This window comes from Leptinotarsa decemlineata, unplaced genomic scaffold, assembly GCF_025532065.1.
Source record: "Leptinotarsa decemlineata unplaced genomic scaffold, Ldec_3_MD MMD2_tig00026340_RagTag_RagTag, whole genome shotgun sequence".
In the NCBI taxonomy this organism is placed as follows: domain Eukaryota; kingdom Metazoa; phylum Arthropoda; class Insecta; order Coleoptera; family Chrysomelidae; genus Leptinotarsa; species Leptinotarsa decemlineata.
The window spans coordinates 9879269-9892325 of record NW_027412694.1 but is presented as its reverse complement, the minus strand read 5'-3'; the positions used below and the strand labels follow the sequence as shown (position 1 = coordinate 9892325).

At 34.4% G+C, this 13057-nt stretch overlaps 2 protein-coding genes across 2 annotated transcripts in view; one reads left to right on the top strand and one right to left on the bottom strand.

The window, feature by feature from the left end:
* Nost (Nostrin) overlaps nt 1-13057 on the bottom strand; it is a 288623-nt gene that overhangs the window by 228280 nt on the left and 47286 nt on the right. The gene's annotated exons all lie outside the window — the stretch shown is intronic.
* LOC141485916 (uncharacterized) lies at nt 9837-10849 on the top strand. The gene is made up of 2 exons (XM_074183582.1): nt 9837-10011; nt 10068-10849. The coding sequence occupies exons 1-2, from the start codon at nt 9844-9846 to the stop codon at nt 10713-10715; spliced, it is 816 nt and encodes a 271-aa protein (XP_074039683.1). The 5' UTR covers nt 9837-9843; the 3' UTR covers nt 10716-10849.

Here is a 13057-nt window from a genome sequence, read left to right as displayed (position 1 = left end):
CGGGCGCCTCGCGGCAGGCCCTGCACTTTGTGTCAGGAACCTCTATACCCATCACGCGACTGCGGTAGACTAAGGTGTTGAAGACACCATCCTGGCAAGCCATGATGAACCCCTCAGTTTCCGACTTCAGCCCACTCGACCTGAGAAAAGCGAACGTCAGGCGCTTTGATAAGCCAAGGTCTTCAATATTATTGAAGAAGACCCCATGCATTGGCTTATCCCTGTGTCTCCGCAGAAGTAAGGTAATCTCTGCGGCTTTTATCTGAGCTTTTTGCTGAACGGGTTCCAACTCGGTGACAGAGTTATAGTAACCTCGTTCAGAGTCGAAAACTATACCGAGTTCATCAGCTGCTCGAGCAGCTGCCCTAAGGAGAAATGCTCCAATTCCTGCTCTCTCATGGTCACGGACCATGCAGAGAAGGGGATCCGAACTCCTGACGACTTTACAGGCTGTATCCAGTACCATTCTGTCATGAAGACACTCCAAACTCAAAAGTCCACGACCTCCCTGTTGTCGGGGGAAGTACAACCTTGGAACGGACGATTTGGGATGCAAACTCCTATAGAGATGCATCATTTTTCGGGTCCTTACGTCGAGTTGATACAGCTCCTCCCGAGTCCATTTCACTACTCCAAACGAGTAGAGTAAGATTGGAACGGCAAGCATATTTGTTGCAGCAACTTTGTTCTTCCCCGACAGCTCCGATGACCAGATCTGTCGAAGTTTGTGCTGATACTTGCCGCGGAGAGAGTTTTTCACTGCAGTTACCTCTTGTGAGTGGCGTTGTTCCACCCCGAGGTAAGTATACGTCTCTCCGGCATCCAGATGGTGTAGGATGCTTCCATCTACGAGCTGCACATCCTCTCCGTAGTCCCCGCATCGTCCTCTTTTGAGATGAACCATTGCACATTTGTCTATCCCGAATTTCATACCGATAGCATGCGTGTACTCTTCCACCACCCTCAAGGACTGATGGAGATCCTTCTCTCCAGAGGCATAAAGTTTAAGATCATCCATATAAAACAGATGGGTGACCTTGTGCCTCCGGTTTCCGGGGGTGCCACAGTTATACCCTCGAGTGTTTCTGAGCGCAACGGATAATGGCAATAGTGAGATGCAGAATAGAAGGGGACTGAGGGAATCACCCTGAAATACACCCCTTCTGAAAGTGACCCACCCTGTTTGGACTCTTGCTTGACCAGATGTTATGGTGAAGCGAGTTCGCCAAAGTGGTATCAGTTGTTCAATGCATCTCACTATGTTGTCGGGTACCGCAAGGCATCTGAGCAAATGCAAGATGAGCTCATGCGAAATTGTATCAAATGCCTTACGGTAATCGATCCAGGCCATAGAGAGGTTACGCTTATATTGTATCGAGTCCTGCGTTACACATCTATCGATGAGCAGGTTCTCTTTACATCCAGCGACTCCTCTCTTCGACCCTCTCTGCTCATATATCCGTTCGAACACTCGGTCAACTGCGGTGAGTATTCGTGTGTATAGGATGTGTATATTATTATTATTATTATTATTATTATTATTATTATTATTATTATTATTATTATTATTATTATTATTATTATTATTATTATTATTATTATTATTATTATTATGTTGTTGATCGAACAGTTCAAGCGACTCTCGCAGCACAACGTCTATTTCCATAGTACAGTTCAATGAACTCAACCCTCTGCAGTTGTGTAAACCATTGTTTCTTTAGCAACACTTTACGGCACTCACTACTAGTAATAATGTAGATATCACTTTTAACATAAAAATGAGATATAGAAGCAGCATTTTTAAGCTTGTCGCTCTCTTGTCCGGCACATCACAACACTGCGCTGTCCGTCGCCTGGTGGCGACAGCTGAAATCATCCACAAAAAAGAACACTGGTTTAGGAGAAAATTCAAAGAAGCCGCGTATATGTTGTCCAACAACGCATTTAGTCAAGCTAGCGTAGAGATACGTAACATATGGAAACATATGGAAAATAAAACGAAAAACGACCAACTCCCGCCAAACGGTCATTTCCCGTTAAAACAAATGAAGTGGAAAAAGAGAAGAGGGGCTAGGTGAAAGCACTCGAATGGCCTATAAATAGTCGTATCTCGGAGGAATAAGTCCAGTTATCACCCGAAGACGATTGTGGATACTAACAATCGAAACGTCGTGACATAACTTGGTTTGGAACCTTTTTATTTTTCATTTTTTGTTAATAATAATTTTCAATTTTCAGCTTTTATTAATATTTCAATTTTTAATTTGTTTGGTTGGTTGTTGCTGAAAAAGAGGTGAATGCAATAAGACTAGCGCCAATTTTGTGTTAGACTCGAGACTTTTCAACCCATGTAGTAATTTCATTCGAGTTCAATGATTTTCCGGTACGGTTGGGTTGGTGGACACTAAAATTTTGAAGGAAGGCAATCGCAGTTACAATCGATTTAGAAGTTGCAGAATACAGTCAGAAGTAAACTTAATAAGTTCAATAATAATGCTAACTGCTAAACATTCAGCACACTTGTTATGCTCTGATGAATTTGATATCATTATTCTAATACAATTTGATTATCAATTTAAATGTCTAACCTTGTAGTCTGATATTTTTTTTTAGATTGGATATATGGAATTGGGTATTTATTCACCTGTTCTGAAACGAATATTAAATTATGTTAACTACCGAAACGACATCGCAATATCCTACTGTCGATATCAAGGTCGCACATAGATGATCGTATCAATTTTTTTGTTACAGTCTATTAAGTGTACCACTTTCAATTTTGTTTTAGTGAAAACCAAACTCTGAGCCTTGAATTTTGAAGCTGTGAATACTATTCCAATGTTTACTTCACTTTTGTGGACTTTTTATCAGTGTCGTAAAAAAGGAGAAATAATTTTCATAGTTCTTTATTTTCGTGGTTTATCTTTCATGTGAAAAAGTTATCGTGACCGACCTCTGGTTGGGAAAAGTGGTACTTGGAAAATCATACTTTTTCTTTAATAATGGTAATAGTTCATTCAGGGGAGTAGCAAGAAAAACCATTTGTTGTTGGTTGGAAAAGATGTTTACTGCCTATCAGGTAAATGAGAAGACTTGTTTCAACTTTGATGAACTATTAATAGGTGCTTCTAAATTGCTGGTGTATAGAAATCTGTATTCCTTTTTAAATTTCCTGGCCTCCTTAACGGTAGTTTTGCCGGAATAGAAAACTAAAAAATAATTCGAAACTGAATTGAAGGGGTTATATTTTTAGGAGTGATTAATTTTTGGGAAAGATTACTTCCTTCCTTTCTTTGAAAGATTCTCTCATCCCTTTTTTTGTATCAGATGGAGTAGTAGAAAGCCAAAAATTTCCTTTCCCAAAAATTAATCACTCCTAAAAATATAACCCCTTCAATTCAAATAAGATTCCTCTTGGCTGGGATTAAATCAAATAGGTGAATGAATGTCATTACGATGTCATCGATGACATAAGCAGATCAAGCTTATTCCGTGACATTCAAAATCGTAATTCATGAATGAAGTGTGTGTATTTTCTATAATGTTATCCAAATTGGTACTGAAGAGCCTTAGGGCAAGTGTCTTAAGGCGAAACATCGGTGTATACCAGTGAGGGTGACATTGTTCCATCTGAGTACAATTTATTACCATTCATTCAAAGTAGAACTCATGTGAATGATACCTGATTCTTATTCCACAACAAATGTTTGAAATACAAACTAAGTAGAGAAAAGTATCTTCTGTATAATTCAGTGTTCATATAGAAGTATTTGTTTCGAAAGAATTTTTTTCTTTCGTGTAATTCAATGTTTATATGAAAGTAGCTGTTTCAGGAGAATTTTTTTTCAGTTTGTGTCTGAAAGTTACTTCTTTGCATGATCTACACATTCATGTATGGAGTTACTTATTTTCAAATTGATTACTTCCTTCCTTTCTTTGGAAGATTCTCTCAACCCTTTTTTGTATCAGATGGAGTAGTAGAAAGCCAAAAATTCGAAACTAATTTAGGATTGTGTTACATCCTATAACTTGATGCAACTAATGACTTTTAATAAGTCTGAAATCAGAGAAAATCCTTCTACAAAAATTATTTTGTTGTAAAAAGCGTGGAGTGCTAAATATCCATTGTTAAAAATACTTGAATAGGATCTGTTTGCCAGATTGGCAACACGCGCTTTTTTACAACCAAATTATTTTTTTTGTAAATTCATTCATTCTGATTTCAGATTTATTAAAAGGCATTATTACATCAAGCCATAGGACTTATTATCGATGTTGAACAGAATCTTGAAATGATTTCGAATTATTTTTATTTTTTTAGTTTGAGTTGTTATTAAAGCGTGTTCTTTAGTTTTTTCAACTATTATTTATTTTCTATTTTTTTGTTTGACTTGCAATTTTGAGCCCATTTGTTTTAATATAAAATATTTACGTATGCATATGGAACGCAGTTTTACTTTTTATTGTCACAAATATTCATTCCTCAATTTATTCATCTAATAATGTACTTGTTTGAATTTAATTGATTCATGCATTTGTTGGACACATTAAAAACGATTGTTCGCAAAATTTGTTCTATTTTAAATGACACTTGATTTAAAATGTTACATGAATACAATTTTTATTTGAATAAAAAAGACTAATGAAATAACTTGAAGCTCATATTGATTCCGAAGAAAAATATTGTTTTAGAGTATTGGAAGATGGAACGCCAATTTACTATATATTATGCTGAAAAATAATATATATCTATATATAGTTCAACTCAGCAATGAACAAACATTTTTATTCAACATTCAATGGAATGTATTATTCGAGTAAATTCAACAAACGTTCCAATTCCGCATATAATTTTGACTTTTGATTAAAATGTTGATTATATTTATATGACTGTTGAATTATAATGAAACTTCAAATTCATTTTCTAAAAGAAGTTTGGGAATAAAATTTCAATGAATATATTTGAATGACTGTCAAAGTTTTCCCATCAAACATTGTTTATAATAAAAATAGACTTTCGTTTGTCTGAAAATATAACAAATTAACTTTTCATACCAAATATTTTTTTATGAGTAATAAAGATTTTTATATTTCAATTTTATTGAAAGTGTTGAATATTTCCAACATTGACTTTAATGCATTCAATATAAAATTTGGTTACTTGTGTGAAAAACATTCTCAAGCAAGTATCACTCCGTTTCATCAATATTTTTAAAAAGCTAATTTCTGAGAAAGAATTAAATTTTTTGATGATTTAAAAAGTTTGTTATATTTAAAAGATACATTCAAAACAATTGTTGATAATTTTAATTCGATGCTGGTATCAAGCGGATTTATCAAGAACTTCAAGTGTTACATATGGCAACATGCTAGTTAATTTATATTAGTACGACAAAACGCTGTTCAACTGTGGCGCCGAATAAAAATTATCAATAATCAATTTAATTCATGTATCACTGAAATTCAACAAACAAAATAATTCAGCTCATTTCAAATGAACATTAATAAAAAGCAAAACGGCGTGCCACGCCATTTTACTTTTTATTATTATTCCTTTGGAAAGAATTGAATTAATTTGTTTGTTGCATTTCAGTGATACATGAATTAAATTTTTTGTTGATAATTTTTATTTGTCGCTGCGGTCGAACGGATCATTACCGTACTATGACCAACGCCATATATATATGCAGTTATGTAGTTCCACAAAAATACGCCCGACGTCAACGCCGAATAAAAATTATCAACAATCAATTTAATTCATGTATCACTGAAATTCAACAAACAAAATAATCCAGCTCATTTCAAAGGAATATTAATAAAAAGTAAAACGGCGTGGCACGCCGCTTTACTTTCTATTGGTATTTTGTAAAAATGAATTGTTTTGATTGTTGCTTTTAGGTGATACATGAATTAAATTGATTGTTGATAATTTTTATTCGGCGCTGCATGTTGCCAAATTTAAAAATTTAGTTTCTGCAAGAATCCGCTCGACGCTAGCGCCGAATTAAAATTATCAACAATCGTTTCAATTCATGTAACTATAATTATCAACAAACAATTTTATTCATGTTTGACGGACATTGTAGTAAATTATTCGATAGTTACAAAAAAAGTATATATGACAAACATTTACTTTCAAAAATTTCAAACAATGAATCTATATTATAACTGTTCGCAACTTTTCATCAAACAAATTAATTCACGTAACATTTGAAATCAAGTGTCATTTAAAATAGAACAAATTTTGCGAACCATCGTTTTTAATGTGTCGAACAAATGCATGAATCAATTAAATTCAAACAAATAAATTATTAGTTGAATAAATTAAGGAATGAATATTTGTGATAATGAAAAGTAAAACGGCGTTCCATATATACACGTGGTTGTCTCACTTGCTATAGACCTGTTGCTTGGAAAACAACATAGATTTAATTATTTGAAATGTGGAGACAGTTTGATCACGGGTGACCTCCGTTCGAATTTCATAAATTTTTGGAACAATGCAATCGGGAAATAAAGTATACTCAAAAACTTAGTTGATCAATGTTCAGTGTAATTTACTTCCAATTGATCAATATACAGGATGTCAATTGGAAAACCCCTTAATATATATCCATTTTAGTGCATGGAATGAAATATCAAAGAGACGGGTTAATTTTATTTTTGAGTGGAACACTCTGAATTAATATTTTCAACCCTCATGGTTCAAACCCCTAGGAGGAGAGATGTTGGTTTCAGAATGCCCGTGGACTGAGTTGCATGGTTTTCAGGTTAGTATTCAGGTTATAAGAGTAGATGGCATCGTTTCAACCCTTGACCAACAGAAAACAATCTAGTTTTCGTGTGTGAATTTTAGTTTGATGGTTTTTTTACGTTCAAAAATGTTGTCGATTCTGCTCTAAATAGTAATAATCTTTGTTTTCGAACCCCTCTCGAACATTACGGAATCGGAATCGAGCCGAATACTGGTGTAATCAGTATCAGCAGGTTGCGTTTTACAAGCAATGAATTCAAGATGTCCCCAAAGAAAAACAACTAGGGAAGTTAAACCCGTTCATCTCGCAGGTCACGCAATTGCTCCCCTTCCGCTAATCCATCTATTCGGGAATCAGACAGGACGAAAATAATCAGGTGGAGCACCGTCCTACTGGAAATGTAACAGATCCCCCTGCAGCAGTAAATTACCGTCCGCATCGATAGCGTCTTCAAGCATATCTAGGTATAGATTGCCAGCAAGTTTTCTTCAATAAATAACGTACCAATAATAGCAGTTCCAAGAATATCAGCCCAAACACCGACTTTTTGTAGGTCGATGTACGGGCTGTGTGTATGTCCTCAAGAAATGTAGGGGTGTCAGTGCAATAGCACAGCTTTGAATATTACTGGAGTTTTATCCCAACAACAAACCGTAATTTTAACACCTCGACATGTGCTTCGATCACCAAGTGATCATCTCATTCCTCAAGTCTTTAATGATTATTTCATTGACACTGTAAATTCTCCAATCAATGATTGTTAACCTCTTGGTGAACATCATCATGATATAAAAACAAACTCTTTTTTTCTTCATCCTTTAGACGAAACTGAACTTCTTGATATCATCAAGTCCATATCTTCTAAGAACTCTAGTGGCATTGATGAATTACCAGGTAGAGTATTGTTGTATGTTGCTGAACTAATCATTGAACCACTCACATACCTACTTAATCTCTCTTTCTTTGAGGGTTCATTTCCCTCGTGTCTTAAACATGCTATTGTAGTTCCCGTTCACAAGAAAAATGATAAGCACTTAATCTCCAACTACAAAGGTATTGCATTGCTGTCTTCATTTTCAAAATTTTTCGAAAAATCCTATCTCAACAGACTTGTATCCTTCTGTAAAAAGTATAACCTACACGTAAAGAGCCAATATGGATTCCAATCTGGTTTATCCACCCAAGATGCTACTCTTTCTCTGGTCAATCATGTTTTATCCATGTATTCTATTTGATTTGTCACGTGCATTTGATACCATCAACCATCAACTTCTCCTCGATAAACTCGATATCCTCGATATCCAAATCTGTATTCTATTTGATTTGTCACGTGCATTTGATACCATCAACCATCAACTTCTCCTCGATAAACTTTATGATACTGGAATTCACGCCCAAAGTCTAAAATGGATTAAAACTTATCTGACTGGCAGATCACAATCTGTTAAGGTTAGGCTCAAATCTGGAATGTATCATTCTGAAAATCGTAACATATTAACAGGTGTTCCCCAAGGTAGTGTCCTGGGTTCTACTCTCTTTCTCTTATTCGTCAACGACATCTCTAATATTAATCAACGACATTGTACTGTACAATTTGCTGATAATACGTCCTTCTTATTGAGTTCTTCTTCTTGTGAAGGGTTATCTGACCAGGCTGATATTGTAGTTGCTAATATGCTTAATTACTGCGCCAGAAACGGCCTCGTAATAATCAGCAATAAATCTAATACCATTGTTTTCTCGCTTAGAGAAATGGACTACAGTATATTGGTTAGAGCTGATACTAAATCTATTGTGCAGAAAAACACAGACAAATTCTTAGGGTTGAACAATGACTCCCAATTATTCTGTAAAGATCATATTGACTCTATTTCTATAAAATTATCCAAGCATTGTTTCGTTATTTGGAATCTCAGAAATTCTGCCCCCATAAATATTTTATTAAGCTACTACTCTGCATATGTTCACTAAAGTCTAAATTATTGCTTAGTCTGCTAAGGTAACAACAGAAAATTAAATGATCTGTTGATTGCTCAAAAAAAGATACTAATAACCATGTATTTTAAAAAATATGGTGATTCTTGTAAGCAGTTATTTACTGAGCTACAAATTTTAACTGTGATATCCATGTATATTTTAAATTGTGTCACTTACATTAAGAATTATTACCATGAGTATCAGCAAAGGGATACTATCTGCATAGCTGCTGGTTATACTCTCTGGCAAAATTATAATCTGATAGTTCCTGTACACAAATTAACATCTGTATCAAACGGACCTCATGTTATGTCTATTAAAATATTTAATAAACTTCCAACATTCATCACAATTACAATTACAAATCCCATCATTTTCAAAAATAGCGTTAAAAATATTCTCTACAAAAATGCCTTTCATATACGATATTGTGTAGCAATTCTGTGAATGATATCTGTATCAATTTCATAACGAATGTTTGGAGTACGAACTGAATGGGAAAAATATTTTTTGTGTAATTCAACGTTCATCTGAAAGTTGTTGTTTCGAAAGTATTTTATCTTTCATGTACTTCAATGTTTATAGGAAACTAGTTGTTTTGAGATGGCTTTTTCTTCTAGTTTGTGCCTGAAAGTTACTTCCTTGCATGATCTACACATCTTTGTTTAGAGTTTATTTTGAAATCAATTGCTTTCTTCCTTTCTTTGGAAATTCCCAAATTTTTTCATATAATGATGAAGAAGTAGAATGCCAAAACCTTCCTTTCCCAAATATTGATCCCTCCTCAAAATATACCCCTTTCAATTTGAATTTGGATTTCTTTCATTAAAAAATACCGCCCTTCGTGCGCACTTTCCAACCTTTCGTTTTAAAAGAATATAAACTATTTTTACAATGCATACACTTATTAATAGTTATTATGTATCAAGGGAATTAGGAGGGCCTTAATTACCGATGGCAAAGTTTGCGTCCCGAGAGCCTCTGGCCCGAGGGACAGCAATTGCCTGAGGTTATTAAGGCTCATTAATTCCCGTGGTACATAGATAATTTTATTTCTGACCGATTTCAATAAAATTTTGTTCATTTTTGAAACGGAAAAATGTTAAAATCGATGGTGACTATACATGAGAAACGAGATATCACCAAGTTCAATGAACTACAGGCTTTTTTGAAACGGAAGAGTAAGAGTTATAAGCCGAAAAAGTCTGCTGTTTTATCTCCTAAAGATGTTATCAGATTCCTAAAGGACGCTCCTAATGATATTCATTTATTGCATAAGGTAATTTTTTTCTTATTTTCCTTTTTGTGTGTATTTATTTCCTTTTTTTGTTATAGGTTGTTTTGATTATGGATTATTTTGGAGGATGCAGAAGTCAGGAACTTTTGAATATGAAGATATCGGATATAGAGGACCGGGATTCCGTTATGGTAGTGAACGTACCGGAAAGTAAAACTGGTGTATCGAAGAAATTTACAGTTGTGGATGAAAAAGAGTTCTTCGCATTGCCTTTATTAAGACTTTATATGTCTTTGCGTCCTAAAGGTATTGAACGATTTTTTTTGAGCTTCCGACAAAATAAATGTACATCTCAGCCAATTGGAAAAAACATGTTTGGGAAAATCCCCAGCAAAATCGCAATGTATTTAGGATTGCCAAACTCATCTTCCTATACGGGACATTGCCTTCGTCGCACTTCTGCTACTGCTCTAGCCAATGCAGGAGCAACTATGACTAACTTAAAAAGACACGGAGGTTGGAAAAGTTCCACGGTGGCGGAGGGGTATTTGGAGGACAGCATCGAATTGAGAAATAAAACGGCGCGTATGTTGTCTACTTTGTCATCAGAAGAGGCAGGTACCTCGACTGTAGTGAACAGAAGCTCCAGCCATACAAAAGAAGAAATTGTTTCCAGTGGCGGAAGTAATTTTCAGGGAACATTTCAAAATTGTACATTTATTATTTGTAATGACGTGAATAAATAAATTATGGTTCAGTTTTCATTTCTATTTATTTTTACTTGTGAAAGATAGAGGGAATTATAAAATCTATAATGTCCCAAGGGAGTTATGACCCTCTTTATTGATAGCGTAACTATGACGATATAAGCTTATAATATCCCGGTCAGAAATAAAAGCATTAACGAACACTAGACAAATAAAACTGAATTAACAATACTACAAGATTTTTTAAATTTGCTGAACAATTGTCTGCTCAAGAAACGGGCTTTTCAAGGTAGAAGTAGCAAAGAAAGCCATCTGTAGAATTTCAGTAATAAGAATTACAAATACAATAATTAGAATTAGAATTTCACTCTTAGATTACTTATTGATGGTTTTTTTTTTTGGAAGAAATGTTGCCCCTGATGAAAAGTTGAAAAGGTGCCATTTCCTACAAAAATATTTGTTTGAAAACAGAAGAACAGTATTTTTCGGTAACTGCTCATCAAGAAATAACAAATAAAAGTAACTTTGGAAAGAGATTCAAACGCCGTTCAAAATGATGCGATACTTGATCCCCCTTCCATTTAATATTCTAAGGATAACATCTACCTCTGTCAGGGAGTTGAACCATGAGGGTTAAAAATATTCATTTGAATTGTCCTCCTTGAAAATAAAATTGACATGTCTGTTCGATTTTTCATATTATGTACTGTGAGGAAATTATTAAGGGTGAGAAGATTTCAAATTGACACCCTGTGTATAATGTATGATGTTATCACAGTTGAAATTTTTCCAATGCTACTGGACGGTTCGTGATTATCGAACATTGCATTATTTATAAATCATTGATCCATTCTGTTACCTCATAACCCATATCCAGTTTAACTGTTCTCGTCAGACTAAATTAGTATTGTACGTCTTCAGAATGTATAAGGACGGCGGCAAATTGTGGATATTCTAGAGTGATGGCACACCTTTAGTTCCGCTATAAGCGAATAGTTATTTACTGCGTAATGTTTAACTGTGTGGTATATCCGTTGTTTACAGGACCGGACTACGCTACAATTTTCCCTGAAGAGTACAAATATATTATTAGCTGACATAATCCTTAAAAATTTGCATTGTTTTTCTTGACGATAATTGTAGAGCAAACTATGCTGAATGATGTGTCTCAATCTACTCGAGATTCCAGTAAACACAACCCATTTTTTGAATGAACATCTTCCAGTTCGTTGTATTGAGTAATAAAAGATGTTGTAATGTTGCCCTTAGGCAGGTTTTCTAATTCATCTTCAATCGATTTTGTTCTTCGGTGATATTTGCAAATTATTAAAGTTTACGCAGCTTCTCCGAATTCAGTTGATAAATCTAAGAAGGTAATTATTCTGCAATATGGAGTAATATCTCTATAACTATAACTAATTTATCCACTTTCTTTTTTTTCACTTCTATTACGGAAAAATAAAAAATTCCGTTGATAATCGCTTACAGAATCAAAGCACCTATCTTTGAGCACCCGTACCATCTAAAACTTTTCTGTAACACAAAGGTGTTATAGAAAATACGGGTAATGTACGGAAAATTTGTTGGCACTAGAACATTCTTTCAACAACGATAAAAAAAACGTCGTTATTATTTCTAGAAATCATTGTTTGAATATTAATCCTAAAAAATCATCTTGTATTGTATTCGAAAATTCTAAACACCGACAGAGGGCCATAGATAGTATCAAAATTAGGATCTACAATAACGAGATTGAATTTAGCGATTGAATCAAATGTTTGGGACCTGATATTGAGTATAAATTACACTTTCAATCACATCCCAACTGACTAATATGTAAAGCTTATGGATTGTTGAAAAAACCTTATTCGAACAGACATTTTCTCAGTCGAAACATGAAAATCATTTGATGCGATAGTTTAATTTTATCCTTATTCAACTACTGAGATATCATCTATGGCCCTTGTCTCGATCAAATCACATCTTCAAGAATACAGAGAGTTTAGAATGCATGTACAAGATTGATTTTTGGTTTGAAATTCAGAGATCATGTTTCCTCTTTCATAAATCAGATTGAGTGGCTGAAAATGATTAACAGAAGAGCACTGCATCTGGCTTACTTCGTTCATAACCTCAGAATAAAACAACAACCTCAATATCTCCTGAAAAAGTTGATATACAGACGCGATGCACATGAAAGTCTCAGAAATCGGAATGAATATTCTATCCCACGGCATAAATCCAAATAGTTCGAGCGATCCTTCTCTTATCAGGTTGTTAGTATCTACAATAATATCAAAGAAAGTATAAAAAAGCTTTCTTCATTATTTTTCAAATATAGATTCAGAAAATGTTGCCTGAATTAAAAGTGCACTTGAAAT

Excerpts from the sequence above, each read along its gene's own strand:
- LOC141485916 (XM_074183582.1), top strand. The coding sequence starts at position 9,844 with ATGGTGACTATACATGAGAAACGAGATATCACCAAGTTCAATGAACTA. Across the intron at positions 10,012-10,067 it reads ATATTCATTTATTGCATAAG|GTTGTTTTGATTATGGATTA; the intron begins GTAATTTTTTTC and ends TTTTTGTTATAG.